The sequence below is a fragment of the Pelodiscus sinensis genome, unplaced genomic scaffold (assembly GCF_049634645.1).
Source record: "Pelodiscus sinensis isolate JC-2024 unplaced genomic scaffold, ASM4963464v1 ctg34, whole genome shotgun sequence".
NCBI classification, from domain to species: domain Eukaryota; kingdom Metazoa; phylum Chordata; order Testudines; family Trionychidae; genus Pelodiscus; species Pelodiscus sinensis.
The window spans coordinates 6,654,423-6,671,425 of NW_027465849.1; the positions used below are offsets into that span (position 1 = coordinate 6,654,423).

Sequence of the window (17,003 nt, forward strand, 5' to 3'; positions counted from 1 at the left end):
GATGTGCAAGGTTACCGGGTGACCTGGTTATCCGGTAAGTAGCACCCTACTCGGGCAATGCTTACCGCAGCCCCTATCTGTGGTGTGTCGGGCGCCCTGAAATCGGGGTGCTCTGGCATCCACAGCAGCCTCTGTCCACGGAGAGCCCGGGCTGCTCCCGCAGAGAAGTCCTGGTCCACGGTACAGGTGTTAGCCTGTAGCCATTTACAAAATTAATTAATAAACCGGAGCCGCCTGCTCGCCCTGCTGCTGCCTTCCACACACGGTCCCCATGAACACTGGCTCCCATGGAGCTGCCTCCCTTTCCCTCTGGTGCTGCTGCCTCTGATAAAGAGGCAGCAGTAGGCAGAGGGGATGGGGAGGGAGCTGGGAGCTGGTACATGCAGAAAGTGGTTGGTAAGTGCAGATAGTGGCTTTCAAGCTGGCTCCTGTACAGACGAGCTCCCGTGGAGCTGTCTGCCCCTGTGCTGGTGCCTCTCTGGCGAACAGGAGCAGCTAAGAAGGAGTTTCGAGAGGGAGTTCTCCAGGTGAAGGAGAAGCAAGTACAGGACTCTGGAGGGAAGTGGCTGTCTGCAGGGACGGCCTGTGGCTACAGGCCAACTCGGTCATCGCCTAGGGCGCAGCCTTCAACGGTGCCCGATGATGACATCACCCCACTGACGGCCGTGCAAGCGGGGGGCGCCGATCACGCGTTCTGCTTGGGGCTCCAGCTGCCGCAGCCCGCCTCAGGGCGCTCCTGGCTGTCTGTAGTGCATGCTTGTGTTCAGGGGTTACTTGCTGTGTGCCGAGCGTGTGTTTGTCTGTCAGTCTGTCTGTTTGAAGGACCCTGTGCTGTGGCCGGCAGCTGGAAGCTGTGAGATCCTAAACAAGGTTTGAAATCTAGACGCCTCTGTTCATTGGTTGAGCCTTAGACAGGGGGCGGGGCTATCAGGAAGGTCAGGGTCTTCTAAAACAGTGAGTCAGCGACCAGGGAGCTTTGCGAACAGGAGCAGCAAACAGGGAGTTTGGAGAGGGAGGTGGGAAGGGGGTGAGGGACACTCGCCGTTCTATAAAACCTTTAAACTAAACGGTAATCCAAACTTCCTGACTTAAATAAAAACCTTGGTAGCTGTAGGAGGGAATGCAGGCAGAAGGCCAGCAGCAGAGTGGGGGCTCTCCTGTTTATTGCACTCAGTGTAGCATGTACGATTCCCTGCCCCGGGGGCGGGTGGCGTCTGTGTGCGTTGGGTGCAAGGAGCTCCTGGCCCCCTGAGACCGCGTCCGGGCTTTGGAGGCCAGGGCGGCTGACCTGGAGGAGCTGAGGGAGGCACAGAGGTACATAGATGAGGCTTTCCGGGACCCTGTAGAATTGTCCCATCTCCGGTCAGACAGCCTGTACCAAGTTCCCGGGAGGAATCTCGAGTCAACCCCCATCTAGTTCGTCGGGTTCTTTTCCCAAAACAAAAAAAATCGTCTCTTTAAATCCACCCTCCGGATGCTCACCCAAGCGGGTCTCCGTGGGCCTATTAGGCGCCCGTATCGCCCTCTCCATCCTCGCCTGGGGGGGGGGTTCGTGAATCGCTCCCCGGGGTGGGGAAAAAGGGGGATCGGACCCACCCTCACTCCAAGCCCCGACCCAGGGCCCTTAAGCAGGGAGTTTTGTCCCTGCTCAGCAGACGGGGCTGTAGCCCCAAACCCATCCGCTCTCGGGTTTCACGGCCCTACTCGACGGCTGGCCAGACTCACCACTCACCTCCCCACCTCCCCCGTCCGTCGGTCTTTCTGGGTCTCTCGTCCCCGGTCTTCCTTCCACGCTCTCCGCTCCTCCCCCCTCCTCTGCCCTGTGCAGCTTTTAAAATCTCTCTCCATGGCCCTGGCTGACGTCACGCCCCCGGCGTCCCCGGGCGCACCCGGCCGCGTCATCCCTGAGGCGCGCTGGGTGACATCGTCCTCTGGCGTCCCTGGCCGCTCCTCTGCCCTACCCCTTTGTTGACTGCTCCAGTATGGCCATTTTGATGTAAATGAAGCCGTGATTATTTAAATCGCCGCTTCATTTCCCTATGTCTAGTAAACTCGTCTACATGGCTCCGTCGATGGAGCCTAGTCTAGACATACCCTTGCTGTCCAGCCCCCGCAGCGGCTACACGCCTGATGAGTAGCACAGCTCTGGCCCCGCCCAGCAACACCCGGTGTCACGGGGCCAACGCTGCAGAGACCAAACCCACCTACCTGCTAATCAACTGTCCAGGGGTCCCTCCCGATTCCAGCCAGGGCTCCGGAGGGGGATGCAGCCCCTCCATCCCCACCCAGGGGCTATTCGGTGCTTCCAAGCTCAGCAGAGCTGCAGCTCTGAATATGTCCCACCAGGAATCCCTGCGGGGCAGGCCAGGCCCCGGAGCCCAGAATGGGACTTTTGCAGCCATCGGCTGGCTCCTTGGAGCATCTCAGCTTCCCCACCATGTATGGGCTTCCTCGGAAACGGTCCTCACTTGGTATGGCTCAGCGGCACCTTCTTGGACGGTCCATTAGCTCCCAAGTGTCCTGCGAAGGGCCTGACCCTTCCCGGAGGCAGGGCTGGATTAAGAGGGGGTGCTAGCCAGGCAGCTGCCGGGGGTGCCAATCTATGGAAGGTGCCTGATGGCAGCTGTAAAGGCCGCTGTGCACCCGGGGCCGGGAGCCGCACGGCGCCCCTTAGAGCTGCAATCAGGCGCCACGTGCCCGATTGCAGCTTTAAGGTGTGCAGCGTGCCGGGGGGCAGGGCTGCACATGCGCCGTGCGCCCAAGGGCGGAGCCACGCATGCGGCGCGCGCCGGCTGCCCGGGACGCAGGAATGGCTCGCGCCGGCTCTGCCGGAGCGTCACGTCTCCCCCAAAGGGGTCATGAGAGCCAGGCGGCGTTTTCCAGGATGCTACAAAGGAATTGCACTAGGCCAATTACAGGGAGGTTGCAGAACTGGAATTCGTCTACAGATGTGACCGCTAATCTGGGCTTGAATGAAGACATTAACTGCTGGCGCATTACAAAGCCCGTTTCTCCTGCCTTTAACATCTGCATTTCCACATGGAAAGCTATGAATGGCCCACTTCAGTAGCCTCATTCACAGGGGTCCTGCAATGGACGGGGTCCCCTGATTTCTATAGCTCTCTCTGTTACGTCCACTCCAACTCATCTGATGAAGTGCGTGTTGCCCACCAAAGCTCATGAGTCTCTATATTTTGGGTAGGCTCCAAAGCGTGCCAGGACCACACGCTGGTTTGAAAGTTACAGCCTAGCCTGATCCCTCTGAGGTTTGGGGAGCCATGGGAACAGCGAAAAGCTGCCACCAGAGCTGCTGGGATGGTTTGCACAGCGGCGGCACTGAGCGCACATTGACCCAAACCTGTGCATCATGGAACCATGTCACACCAGGGGCCGCGTGGCAGCAGCCCCTAGTCCCGGCACTGGCCAGTTCCACCCCGCTCAGCTCCAGCCGGCTGCTCTGTAACTTTTGCCAGCAGAAATACCCTGGGCAATAAGCCAGGCCTCCGGGCTGCCCCAGAAGTGTTTGGCAGACAGGTGGGAAGGGAGGGCCCAGCTCCTCCAAAGAACGGGAGTATTGCAACACCAGCTGTGTTTTTTGGGGGGGAAGGGGGAGGATTTAGGCACCTAGAAAATCAGGCATTGCTCCACAGCCTGGGGAGAGATTGGCATTCATCTGCCCGAGTGCCTTGCAGGGCTGGCGTACGTAGGTGGCCACGGTTGAGGGTCCCAGGCAGAATCCAGCCAGAGATGTGCCCCCCCAGATCTGAGCCCAGTGATCAGGGCTCCCTGGGAGGTGGGAGACCCGGGTGCCATTCTCCCCTCAGCCAAAGGGAAGCAGAGACCTGCACAGCGGCTCTAACCCCTGAGCCAGCAGGTCCTCTTGGAGCTGTGCCCAGGGGCTCCGTAAAGGGTAGATTGGCAGAGGCCCTGGAGGTTTTTCGCCTTCCTCTGTAGCATGGGGCACAGATCACAGCTGGAGGATTCTCTGCATCTTGGGGTCTTCAAAGTATTTGAAGGCTTCAATATCTGAGATACAGGTGAGAGGATTATTCTAGGAGGGGTGGGTGAGATTCTGTGGCCTGCACTGTGCAGGGGGTCAGACTAAATGATCATAATGGTCCCTTCTGACCTTAAAGTCTATGAGTAAAGGCAGAGAGATTGGAGAGGGGAAGCTGGACCCTGAGGCTCACACCTCCCAGGGTGTCCTGGAGGGTTGGGCCAGAAGAAATTGGATGAGGTTCAACAAGGACAAGTCACAGTCCTGCCCTTGGGGCGGAAGAATCCCAGGCATCCTTACAGGCTGGGGACCGACGGGCTAAGCAGCCATTCGGCAGAAAAGGGCCTGGGGATTCCAGTGGCTGAGAAGCTGGAGATGAGTCAACAGGCGCCCTTGTAGCCAAGAAGGCCAACGGCTCATGTAAGATCGTCAGTGTTCTTGCGGAAATACTACGCTGCTCCCGTTCAGGCAAAAGCCCTCTTGCACAAATCATTTGCACAAGAGGGCCCGTGTAGACAGCCCAGATGTGTTTTGCGCAAAAAAGCCCCAATGGCTAAAATAGCGATCGGGGCTTTTTTGTGCAAAAGCGCGTCTGGATTGGCAGATGCTCTTCCGCAAAAAACGCTTTTGCGGAAAAGTGTCCGTGCCAATCTAGACGCTCTTTTCCAAAAAATGCTTTTAACGGAAAACTTTTCCGTTAAAAGCATTTCCGGAAAATCATGCCAGTGTAGACGTAGCCCGTGTGTCCGGGGAGCACCCATCTACCCCGGCGTCTGGTCTGCACCAGTGGCCAGCTGTTCCGAGAGGTGTGAGGCGCCCCCTAGTGGCCCATGGTGGGATCACCCAGCCACTGGAGAATTTCCTTCCCATCCGCGTCCCATTGCGTTGATTAGTTAAGTGGGCTACTGTGAAGTTTAACTGGTTGACTGCGCCTGCGACGGGCTGTTCCTGGGGACCGGTTAACTGTTACCCACTAAGCATCACCCGTGTTCTCATGCTCCAGACACCTCGGCTCTGTGGCTGGTCCCTGCTCCTGGTGCAGCGACAGCCAGGGGCAGGGAGTTCCGCCGGTGGAAGGAGCCTCCTCTGTTTCCATGGCCCCCTGGTCGCCCCATCTCTGGAAGGTCCCGGGAAGGAGAGGGGGAGGTGGCGTCTGCATTGGGAGAGCGGAAGGCTCAGGGGCTGGGGGGGGGGAAGAGGCTGCAGAGGGGAGGGGACAGGCCGCAGGGGTGCAAATGGCCGCAGGGAGCAGAGGAGACAGGCAGCCACTGAGCCGCACGCCCTGGGTAGGAGCTTCCCCAGGCCAGGGTGACCTTGGACCGCCAGCCCACGGCCTTTGCTGGCCGGCCGGCCCCATCGCAGCAGCTCCGGCCCCACTCGGAGCACCGGCCCTGGGCCTGAGCCTGCTGCGTGGCCAGGGCAGGTAGGAGGCACCCCCATTCATCCAGCCCTTTCTCCCCTCCCCCACTCAGCACAGGCTACCCCACCGTCAGCCCCTACTTGGCCTGCAGCGTCCTGGTCGGCGAGGACGGGAGAGTCTACGAGGGCCGCGGCTGGAGCACGAGGGGGTCCCACGCCAGCATCACTCACCCTAAGTCGCTGGGACTCAGCTTCCTGGGCAGCTTCTCCGGTACGTGGGTCCCCCCCTTCCCCAGCGAGGGCCCCTCTGCAGGCTCCTGCCCCCAGATGCCTGGGCAGGGACCAGCGCCGGGTGCTGCAGGGATGGTCACTGCTACAGAGAGACCTGGCTGGAAACAGCACCCTGCGGGCACGGGGGGAGGGGGGAGGGAGTTTGTTCATTGGGACCCTTAGATTCTACCCTGAGCCTGGGGGGGGGGGGGGATATTGAGGTGGCCAATCCAGTGTGCACAGGGGAAGGTTCTTTATTGTGGTCTCCAGCACGGCCCCTGGGTGCAGACGGGACCAGGGCGAGACTCACTGGGGCTCCTTTGTCCTGCAGACAGAGCCCCCACGGCCGCTGCCCTGAAAGCTGCCAGGAGCCTGGCCCGATGCTCCGTCGCCCGGGGCTTGTGGAGCCGCAGCTACACCCTGAAGGGGCATCGCAACGGGAGACCCACCAGCTACCCCGGCAACGCCCTCTACGGGGGCATCAGCCAGCGGCCCCCGTTCAAAGCCTGAGTCCCTGCTGCTTCTGCCTCCCCCTGCAGCACCTCTGCCCGCCAGCAGGGGGCAGCCTCATGATTCTCACCCTCTGTGGCCTGATGCCCCCGTGCCTCCGGGCTGGATGGGCCCCGTCTATCGGAGCAAAGCCTGGTGGGCCGGCAGCTGGGGGGCCTCACTGCAGCATAGGCCAGGGTTCCCCACAATCCCGTGTCTGGCCCCGGCTCAGCACGGTTCAGCCTAGTTATTCCTGCTTCCACATCTTGGCCCCGGGGGGATGCGACCAGCTGGGGCCGGGGCCCTGCTGGGAGGAGGCTGGTCCAGGCCCCAGCGCTTGGGGGCGCAGAGTCCAATCAGCTGGGGGCCAGAGCTCCAGAGGGAGTGTGAACGCCCACAAAAGCCCACTCAGCCTGGGCAGCACCAGAGACCCCTCAAGGGCTCCAGCAAGAAGTTTCACTCCTGGGCCGGCCTCAGCAAGAAGTAGTCTCCTTCCCGTGCTCCTCCTGGCACGCCCACGTCACAGCAACTCCTCTCCCCCAGCCTGTGGGGCTGCCCCAGCCTGGGCCGCCCAGCCCCACGCAGCCAGCCTGGTCCCTACAGTGTTTTGGCCAGTGGCTCCATGGCGCTCGGCCCAAGGCGGGGTCAGTTCCCGGCCTTCACAGCCGCAGGTACTCGGCCAGGAAGGCGGCTAGGATCTTGCAGAGGTTCTCCACGGTCGGGGGGTGCAGGTTCTGCTCCGTGTCCTCCATCGTGTGCCAGACCCATGGGAAGGGGGTGGCAATGAGATGCAGCACCGGCACTCCTGCGGCCAGACAGACACACAGACGGTCAGCAGGGATCCCGATGGGGACCGGCAGCTCAGCAAGCACAGACTGCTACTGCTGCCGCTACCGCCAGCAGTAGTAGGTTGTTACCCCCATGTGCCTTAGCCACTAGAGGGCGACGTGTGACATCCTCCCGAGCTAGCATGGAGCAGCTGGCCTGGTGCATTGTGGGAACTGGGTTGGCCAGACACAGAACGTGGACTAGGGCCAAGCGGCGAGATAGCACTGATGTATTTACAGTCTTTCACCCCCTCAAAGATCAGTTCAAAATGCAGCCCCCTCTTGGGTGAAGCGTGCCAGGCCGGCCAATCATATCCACGAAGCTCTCACACAGCCCCTTGTCATTGGTGGATCTCAAAGCACTTTCCAAGAAGGGGAGGGGCTGCAGGATGCCTGCCCCTTCACAGATGGGGAAACTGAGGCAGGAAGGGGGCAAAGCCAGGACCTGATCCCTTGCTCTCTCCATGACACCATGTTGGGGCAGGGGAGAGCTCACTGTGGACTGTCTGCACATACCCACCCCCCCCTCCCGGCTGCCCATCCCACAAGGCTCTATGCCCGGCTGCCCAGGAGCATGGGGCGGGGCAGGGCAGGTACCTCTGCGGAGGAAGGGAACGTGGTCGTCCTCGACTGGCCCGTACATCGGCTCCCGCTGGAAGTACATCTGCTCCCGGGGGTGGGACTGCAGCAGGCCCAGCTGGTGCAGACGCTTCTCTGGGCGACAAAGAGTGAGGACAGGGCTGGATGCTGGGACCCACAGGGCTTACTGGCTGCTCAGGCTGGAGAGCCCCCAGGGGGCGCGGAGACGCTGCTGCCCCCAGGGGCAGGAAGGAACATGGGGGAGGGAGGTCGGGGCATTTGAAGCCTGACAAGTTGTCTGATGGAAGTCAAGAGCTGGGGAAAGGGGCCCGGCCCACCGCTGTGGGGGGATGGAATCCCCAACTCCTCCCCCCACAAGGTGCCCTGGCTCCCAGCGCCCCCCCGGCTCTAACCACTAAGCCCCACTCCCCTGCCAGAGCTGGGGCTAGAAGCCAGACCCTTGTATTCAGTCCAACAGAAGCAGTAGCCGCCGGGCAAGGGCGGGGGCGGCGTGGTGCCCCTGTGGGCACTGGCGGGGCCACCGCCCCCTTCTCTCCTCCCCTTCCCCCCTCCCCCGCGAGGAGGGACGGTGCAGTACCGATGCCGACGAGCCGGTCGAACCAGGAGGCCGTGAGGGGGAAGTGGTTCTGGATGGTCGGCTGCCGGGCCCCCAGCAGGTCCAGCAGGACAAACAGGCTCTGCGGGGAGGCACCGAGGGGTTAAATCCGCAGTGGCAGGGACTGGTGGACGCTCCAGTATAGACAGTGCCCCCCCCCATTAGGAAAAGCCCCCCCATCCCCTCCAGTCTGTCCATGGGGACCCCCCACCCTCACGCGCAGGGCAGGGCAGGCAGACGGGTCTCACCACAGCCTGGAGCTGGCTGATCCCCGCCGGGTGCCAGGCCTTGGCCATGTGCTCGGCCAGGTGGCGCGCCCCGTACAGGGAGTCCGTCTCGCTCCACTCCCCAAAGGCCTCCTCGCCGTCCAGGAACAGCAGCTGCAGCGTCACCTCGGAGCCCTGGGGGGAGACACGGGGCTGGCTCAGCACCCGGCCTTTCCAGGCAGGCGAGGGGACAGCACCCCGGACAGCAGCAGAGCTGGGATAGAACCCAAGGTTCCTGGCTCCCAGCCCCCCACCCCCCCCAACCACTAGACCGCACTCCCCTCCCAGAGTTGGACTGGAATCCGGGTACCTGGCACCAAGCCCCCCTGCTCTAACCACTAGACCGCACTCCCCTCCCAGAGTTGGAATGGAATCCGGGTACCTGGCGCCAAGCCCCCCCTCCCGCTTTAACCACTAGACCGCACTCCCCTCCCAGAGCGGAGATGGAATCCAGGCCTCCTGCTCTAACCACTAGACCCCACTCCTTTCCCTGAGCCAAGAGAATAGATCCCCTGACCTGAGAGCTCTCACCTGCTTCTTGGCCCTCAGCAGCTCCGTGTCCAAGGCCGTGGCCAGCTCCAGCAGGATGGAGCAGGGCACGGCTGAGTCGGTGGCCCCCAGGAAGGTGCGGCCCTGCCGGTCGCGGGGGAAGTACTTGGAGTCATAGTGGCAGGCCAGGACCAGGCGCTTCCTGGCCGCGGGGTCCAGCGTGGCCACCACGTTGGCGAAGCCCACGACACCCCGCGGGGTCCGGTCCTCAAAGGCGTCCAGCTCCACCCGCCAGCCCGCGGCCAGCCTGCCCAGGCTGTCCACAATGTGCTGGGGCAAGACAGAGAGGCGTCAGGGTGCTGGCTGGGGAAGTCAGGGGGCAACAGGAAAGGGGAGGCTGCCAGCAGGAAGGTCTGGGGGGGCAAAGGGGGGACTGCTTCCTCTAAGCTATGGGGAAAAGCTGGAGAGATGCAAAGGGCCTGGGAGGCTCCGAGACGGACCCCACATGCTGCCCGACAGGACCAGCTCCATGGCCTGCCCAGCCTGGCATCCCACCTCCAACCAGCGCCAGCTGCTGCAGAGGGAGGCAACAGAACCCTGCAGGAGCCGACGTGGGACCATCTGCCTCCCACGCCTGGGCTCATCCGGAGTCGGAGACCGGCGCGGGTTCACTCCCCCGGCCAGGTCGCTGGTTCTCACCACCCACCGCGCCGGAGAGCCTTGTTCTCCAAACAAGCCTCCTCTTCCTTTGGGCATCTTAGTAAGTGCTCGGCCCTGGTGACTTCCAGTGGCGGGGAGTTCCACAGGCCAATCACGCACCACATCAAGGGGTGTTTTCATTAACCAAATCCAACTCAACCTTTGATTTACCCAGAGTCGCAGAACTCTCTCCGCTGTCACCTCATTAGCTCCCAGCTGCACGCCGGGCCGAGCGCTCCAACGAGCAGTCTCCACAGATGCAGGTGGCTTAAGGCCTTGTGCAGTCCAGCCAAAGGAACCCAATGGTAGCTAATTAACATATATGCTAATAAGCTTGAGGTAGACAGCCTAGTGAATTATGGAGACAGGGCGCTCCACAGGGCGTCGCTCCCCACAGCCCCCACCCCAAAGACTTTCCACCTCTCGGATTTAAACCAGGGCTACTCCTGCAGCTCAACGTCGCTTTGCTGTTTGGGGGGGGGTGGAAAAGACACAGCCCCCGGCTGCCACAGCTGCGCTTGCTTCCCCTTCCCCCTCAGGGAAATTGTTCTGAAGCATCGGTCAGCTTTCCCGGCATCTCCACTAGGGGGTGCTGCGCGGACAGCTCGCGGGATTAGCAGAGTAGTGTAGACCCGTGTTTCTCATCCTTTTTTTTTTTTTTTTGAGTACCCCTTATTTTTAAAAAAAAAATTATAAGTAACCCCCAGTACCTACAGTTTTCAGACACATAAATTGTTTGTTTGTCTCCCATTGCAACGCATTTGTTTAAACAACTTAATCGCAGCTTGGCGGGCGATGAAATTTGGGGGTGTAAAAAGTACAAAAATAATAAAAACACTGTAAAACTTAAAACAAAAATTCCGTTTTCTCCAAATTTCAGTTGTTGAAGTCTGTTCACCCCCAGACTTCTCTCGAGAACCCCTAAGGGGACTCGTACTGCTGGCTGAGAAACACTGATGAAGGCAAGGGTTCAGAGTAACCCCACCCCCACTGCAGAAAGCCCAGGAGGTGCACTAAAATTTTCATCGCTAAATGGGGTGCTCCCTCATGCCGTCTCCCCTCACAGGCACCAGTCACCAAGGGTCATGTCGCGCCTCGCGGCTGAACGCTCCCTCGTGCAATCGCAAACACCAGGGCCGTGCGGGCACCGAGCTCTCTCGATTTGCACACCCGCTTCACACCAGCGGCAGTCAACTTTCCTGCTAGGCTTTTTGCCACCAGCGTGCGGAATAATTTTTGCATGTGCACCGAGGCATGTGCAAATGTGCACCACACACAGAAACACAATAGTGAGGGATGGGCGCCCTGCTACTCCGCTGTGCGGCAGCGGACTCTCTCCTGCGCGGCCACACAAGCGCCTGGCTTTCAGGGAACACTGGCGGCAGTGACTGTCCAGCGGCTAATTCGTTTGCACTGGAGCCTGAAACAAAGCAAGGCTGCCCACAGCAACTCCCGGCTTTGAGCCACTGGCTGCAGCTGGGGCAAAGCCCTGGGGTGTGACTCCGGGGTCCTGGGAGTCCAGCCAAGCCCGGGACAGGCCCTGGTCTCCGGCACGGCGCCCCCGCACTCACCTGCCGCACTTTCTTGTTCCCCGGGCTGCCCGGGTACCGCTCAATCAGCATGGGCTTCAGGAAGGAGCTCCAGAGGCGCCGGAGGTCCACCAGGGAGGTCAGCCGCTTCACCTGGGTGCTGGAGAGGCTCCGGGGCTTGTGGCTGGCCTGTGGGAAGGAACGCGGCTCGAATCCAAGGGCCTGCTCCAAACGCCCGCACCGGGGACGGAGCCGGGCCTAGAGCACTCAGGCGGAAGCAGAGGGGGGTCTCCAGGTCCGTGTCCTGGGAGCACGACGGCCCCTTGCTCGCTGGCCAGGGCTCCCCAGGCAGCCTGCGGCCCAGACAGGCAGGGAGTGAGAACCGAGGAGGTGGGGCCACCCCCCAGCAGGGCGCAGAAGAGCCGGCGAGAACGAAAGAGCCTCGACAGGGGAGAGGGACCAAGACGCAATCCTGGCACCTCTCGGAGGGCTCTGGGCACCCACAGCCAGGCCAGCCCCTTTGCCAGAGGCCGGCTGCCCTTGGGCTCATCCACACCGCACCCCGAGACAGGCCTGCCCCACATGGCGGCGCCCTCGCCCAGCCCCCCTGCACCTTCCACGCCTCCCCACCATGCCCGCCCCCACCACTGGGCACCCTGGCCCCGCCCCCCTGCACCTTCCACTCCTGGCCACCATGCCCGCCCTCACCACTGGGCACCCTGGCCAGCCCCCCCGCACCCTCCTCGCCTCCCCACCATGCCCGCCCCCACCACTGGGCACCCTGGCCAGCCCCCCTGCACCTTCCACTCCTGGCCACCATGCCCGCCCCCACCACTGGGCACCCTGGCCAGCCCCCCTGCACCTTCCACTCCTGGCCACCATGCCCGCCCCCACCACTGGGCACCCTGGCCCCGCCCCCCTGCACCTTCCACTCCTGGCCACCATGCCCGCCCCCACCACTGGGCACCCTGGCCAGCCCCCCTGCACCTTCCACTCCTGGCCACCATGCCCGCCCTCACCACTGGGCACCCTCACCCAGCCCCCCTGCACCTTCCACCATGCCCGCCCCCACCACTGGGCACCATCGCCCAGCCCCCCCGCACCCTCCTCGCCTCCCCACCATGCCCGCCCCCACCACTGGGCACCATCGCCCAGCCCCCCCGCACCCTCCTCGCCTCCCCACCATGCCCGCCCCCACCACTGGGCACCATCGCCCAGCCCCCCCGCACCGTCCTCGCCTCCCCACCATGCCCGCCACCACCACTGGGCACCCTGGCCAAACACCCCCTCAGCCACCCCCAACTCCCTATCCCCACTCCCCCAGGCACTACGCCCCCCCCAGCTCGTAAGCCCCTCCTCCACTCCCATGCTCCCTTAACCCCCCCCCTCACCTGAGCCCCGGGCGCGCCCCCCGGCTGCCCCCCGCCGGCCCCCCATTGCCCGTAGAGGCGGGCGCCGAGCAGCAGCAGCAGGAGCAGCAGGGGGGGCAGGAGGAGGAGCTTGAGGCGGCGGGGGGGGCCGCGGCGCGGGGGGGGGCTGGGCTCCGGGCCGCCCCCTCCCCGGACGCGCCGGGCCCCCGCAGCCGGCCCTTTCCGCATGGCGCTGCCGGCGGACCGCGAGCTCCGCCCCCTGGGCGGGGCATGGCCAGGCCCCGCCCACCGAGGGGGAGCCCCGGCCGGAGGGCGGGGCACAATCCAACCACGCCCCCCGCGCGGCCGCTCCCGATAAAGGCCCCCTCCCGTTTGTGGGCGGGGCGAGCCTGAAGACCCGCCCACAAGAGGGGGAGCCAGGGCGGGGCCATGGGAGCGGGGCGTGGGAAGGGGGTAGGGCCACGCCCTCGGGGGAGGGGTTAAATCAGGACACGCCCACATGGGGGCAGGGCCAGATAAGGACACCTCATCACACGGGCATGTTGAAAAGCGTCATACACGCGCCCCCCTGCACCTCCTGGGTCTCCCCTACTCCCCAAACACACCCCAGGGTCTGACCCCTACCCCCAGCTCATCCCTGGGTCCATCACACCCCCAAACACACCCCTGGGCCTCCCCCTACTCCCCAAACACACCCCAGGGTCTGACCCCCTACCCCTAGCTCATCCCTGGGTCCATCACACCCCCAAACACACCCCTGGGCCTCCCCCTACTCCCCAAACACACCCCAGGGTCTGACCCCTACCCCCAGCTCATCCCTGGGTCCATCACACCCCCAAACACACCCCAGGGTCTGACCCCCTACCCTCAGCTCATCCCTGGGTCCATCACACCCCCAAACACACCCCAGGGTCTGACCCCCTACCCCCAGCTCATCCCTGGGTCCATCACACCCCCAAACACACCCCAGAGTCTGCCCCCTTACCCCTGCCCCCCTCTGCTCTGTGGGGATGGAGTCCAGGGTGGAGGAAGGGGCACCCTGATGTCAGTGCCCCCTCCTCCTCTTCTTCTTCTTCTTGTGTGCTGCACATCAAGCAATGGGCAGCTCCAAGGCAGAGGGCAGGAGCGGCAGGGCAGAGCTGAGATGGGGAGATGAAGGGCCAGCGCTTAGCCTCCCGGCCAAACCTGTCGGGATCACCCGCCAAAGGCTCTCAGGGATCCAAGAGCCATTTCAAAAACCCGCTGGAGGGAGAAACTGCCCAACTTGCCTTCATCTGCAATATGACACCTTTAATCAAAGTTGAACAAAGATCCATTCCAGCCCCTCGTGACATCCAAAGCCAAGTATCGGGCACTTACAGCCCACTCTAGTAGCCTCATGTAACATGGACACTCTAATTGACAAGATTTTTTCCACCTTCTCTTTCCCTCCCCGTCCCCTGTTTTTCTGCGATTTACTTGTCCCTCTGGACCCCTTGCTCCAGTCATCCGAAGAAGTGGGTTGTGCCCACGAAAGCTCACGATACCGTCCATAAGGTGCTGCAGGACCGTTTGGGATGTAAGCGACTAATCGACACACTGGGCGACTCGTCGCTTCTCCCCCTTGCTGCCTCTATCAGAAAGAGGCAGCAAAGGGGGGGGGAGAGGAAGGGGTGCTGGGGGGGAGCTGGCTTAAAAGCCGGTCCCCCCCCCAGCTCCAGCTCCGTGAGAGGAAGCAGGGGGCGCAGTGGTGGTGTTCCACTGGGGCTCTTGTACATTTCAAAGCCGTAGAGCCGTGTGGAGCCCGGGGCAGTGGGGGACTCAGAGTATTCCCCCTTTGAAAGGTAGCAACAGCCGGGCGGACTCTTGCTACTTTTCAAAGGGGAAGCGCCCTTATCGACTCATCAGATTGTCCATGGAAATTCCATCCACGATTCGATCAGATGATTAATCTAATTTTAACATCCCCGAGGACCATTGGCTGTTTACGGTTTTTCAGTTGCAGACTAACACGGCTCCCCCTGAGACTTCTGGACACGAGGGTGGTTACCTAAAGCACATTACCAGCCCGGGGGAGCCCGGAGATGGCTCTAAGGCCACCTGGCTCACCCGCCCCTAAGACTGGCTCTGCTAGCTGGGACCACAACCTTGCAGGATAGCATGGGCCAGAGATCTGCTAGCTGGGATCCAGCCTTGCTGGATAGCACGGGCCAGAGATCTGTTCCTAAGGCAGAGCTGGTAGAAACCCAGCCCTGATTTCAAAGCTGCCATGACTCCCCTATGCACCCGAGGAAACTGCGCAACTTGTTCATTAGGAGCGGTCCGTGCGTTACCTAACCCCTAGGACGGACTCCTTAGTTTTGCCCGGTTGTTTCCGTGTTAGAAGGGGGCTTTGGAGAAATCAGTCGCCCAAGGTTACATGGTTTACAGACGGCCTCTTACCTGTTACGAAATTCCACTCGCAGTTCCTCCGGCGGCACCTTCCAGCCCTGAGGTACGTCCTTTGCGTGGCCAGGAGCAAAGTTTTGATCCTCAGGTAGGTTCTTCCGGACCGGGAGCAAGTCACCCTCTTCCCTTTCTCTCTGCTAAGCCCAAACTCCAGGCGGCTCTCCCTCCAAGCCCTGTCCACCCCCACCAGCTTGGTAAAGCAACTGCTGGGCATCAAGCTGGGGAAGTAAGACCAGAGAGGGGGTGCAGGAAGGCAGGCCGCAGGCCCTGTGCTCCCAGCCACCAAGGTGAGCCATTCCCGCAGGTGAGCGGGGCCACCCAATAGTCAGCAGTGTTCCCTATAAGCTGAGTACTTGAGTGGCTTCTCAGGAGAGATCCAACCGATTAACGAGCACCCACGGACACCCACCACTGGTGGTGCACATCGGCATGTGCCTTGGTGCACATAAAATGTATTCCACACCCAGATGGAAAAAATTAGAGGGAACATTGGTGACTAGTGCCAGAGGGGGGTGCACATATCCCTGTGGAAGGATCATTAGTGGATAACCTACCCTCGGCGAATTCCCTCCTGCCCAGAAGCAGGCTGGTTCACAGTCCTTACATAAGAACATAAGAACGGCCGTATTGGGTCAGACCAAAGGTCCATCTAGCCCAGTATCCTGTCTACCGACAGTGGCCAGAACCAGGTGCCCCAGAGGGGGTGGACTAAAGACAATGATCAAGTGATTTGTCTCCTGCCATCCCTCTCCAGCCTCTGACAAACAGAGGCCAGGGACACCATTTTATCCCCTGGCTAATAGTCTTTTATGGACCTAACCTCCATGAAATTCTCTAGCTTCTCTTTAAACTCTATTATAGTCCTAGCCTTCACAGCCTCCTCTGGCAAGGAGTTCCACAGGTTGACTACACGCTGTGTGAAGAACTTTCTTTTATTAGTTTTAAACCTGCTCCCCATTAATTTCATTTGGTGTCCTCTAGTTCTTCTATTTAGGGAACTAATAAATAACTTTTCTTTATCGGCCCTCTCCACACCACTCATGATTTTATAGACCTCTATCATATCCCCCCTCAGTCTCCTCTTTTCTAAACTGAAAAGTCCCAGTCGCTTTAACCTCTCCTCATATGGGACCCGTTCCAAACCTCTAATCATTTTAGTTGCCCTTTTCTGAACCCTTTCCAAGGCCAAAATATCTTTTTTGACATGAGGAGACCTTCCGGGACTTGTTCAGCATTTGCTTGAGAGGCTTGTTAGCCATAGCAGCACACAGTCCTTTCCAGAAGCTCTCTCAACTCTTGGGCCTCTGTAGCATCATGCAGCAGGGAGTTCCACCAGTCAGTGGAGCAGCATGGGAAGCAACCTGGCTTAAATCAGTTTTGACTTGGTCGCCTTTAAATTGTAGTGCCCCTCAACACAGGCGGAAAGTTAGGAGGGCGGGTGGCACGTACCTAGCACCATGCCTGCTAGGAATGCACACACATCTCTTCACTGCAGAGTTATTGATCGAGCTAGAACCGGAGCATTGCGCCTCATTCATCTCTCATCCACAGCGCAGCAGGGCTGACATCTGCATTAGCACAACTCATGCCCAGCAGTGGGGGTGGCAGGCTAGCTCCGGACGAGCACTGCGAGTCCTCCACCTTCCCATAATCACCCCAGGGACCCAGCCAAATCTTGCCACCATAAAATGTGGATGTGGGTATTTCCTAGAGTGCAGAGGAAGGGAAAGTCTAGCCAGACTGGGGGGCAGAGACAGCCCTCAATGTGGCCACAAATTACCACCCCCACTTTTTGGACAAAAAACTGGGCTGTTAACAAAATTATTCACAAAAGGCAGCTAGCTGCTTCCAGCAGACAGCTTAGATTCAAAAAAGATCCCCCCCAACTTTAACCCCGCCAATATGCCCGTTACCTTTTACAGGCTGGACTTTCCAACTTCAGCAGCCCCTCTCTGGCTACGTCGACACTGCGGCGTTATTTCGAGATACCGGAGGGTCTGAAATAGCTCTCCTGCGTCTTCACAGCATCCCGTTATTTCGAAGTACAACGGGCGCGCCATTCCGACGTCCCCGCAAACCTCGTTCC

General features: G+C 60.9%; 2 protein-coding genes across 2 annotated transcripts; one reads left to right on the forward strand and one right to left on the reverse strand.

Moving 5' to 3' along the window:
• The first annotated feature begins 380 nt into the window (after positions 1 to 380).
• LOC142823766 (peptidoglycan recognition protein 1-like) lies at positions 381 to 6,136 on the forward strand. The gene is made up of 3 exons (XM_075915090.1): positions 381 to 396; positions 5,475 to 5,627; positions 5,958 to 6,136. Exons 1-3 carry the CDS (start codon positions 381 to 383, stop codon positions 6,134 to 6,136), a joined length of 348 nt encoding a protein of 115 aa, XP_075771205.1.
• On the reverse strand, positions 5,865 to 12,738 carry QPCTL (glutaminyl-peptide cyclotransferase like). Its single transcript, XM_075915159.1, has 7 exons — positions 12,512 to 12,738; positions 11,163 to 11,309; positions 8,935 to 9,222; positions 8,386 to 8,538; positions 8,120 to 8,219; positions 7,540 to 7,656; positions 5,865 to 6,920 (listed from the first exon to the last, which is right to left on the reverse strand). The coding sequence occupies exons 1-7, from the start codon at positions 12,716 to 12,718 to the stop codon at positions 6,775 to 6,777; spliced, it is 1,158 nt and encodes a 385-aa protein (XP_075771274.1). The 5' UTR covers positions 12,719 to 12,738; the 3' UTR covers positions 5,865 to 6,774.
• Between the last annotated feature and the right edge of the window lie 4,265 nt (positions 12,739 to 17,003).

What these genes read in the sequence shown, in the direction of transcription:
- LOC142823766 (XM_075915090.1), top strand. An exon ending in CTTCCTGGGCAGCTTCTCCG is followed by an intron (nt 5,628 to 5,957) that starts GTACGTGGGTCC and finishes TTTGTCCTGCAG; the next exon opens with ACAGAGCCCCCACGGCCGCT.
- QPCTL (XM_075915159.1), bottom strand. Translation starts at nt 12,718, where the DNA reads ATGCGGAAAGGGCCGGCTGCGGGGGCCCGGCGCGTCCGGGGAGGGGGC. An exon ending in GGAACAAGAAAGTGCGGCAG is followed by an intron (nt 9,223 to 11,162) that starts GTGAGTGCGGGG and finishes GTCTTGCCCCAG; the next exon opens with CACATTGTGGACAGCCTGGG. An exon ending in CGACCGGCTCGTCGGCATCG is followed by an intron (nt 7,657 to 8,119) that starts GTACTGCACCGT and finishes TTTGTCGCCCAG; the next exon opens with AGAAGCGTCTGCACCAGCTG.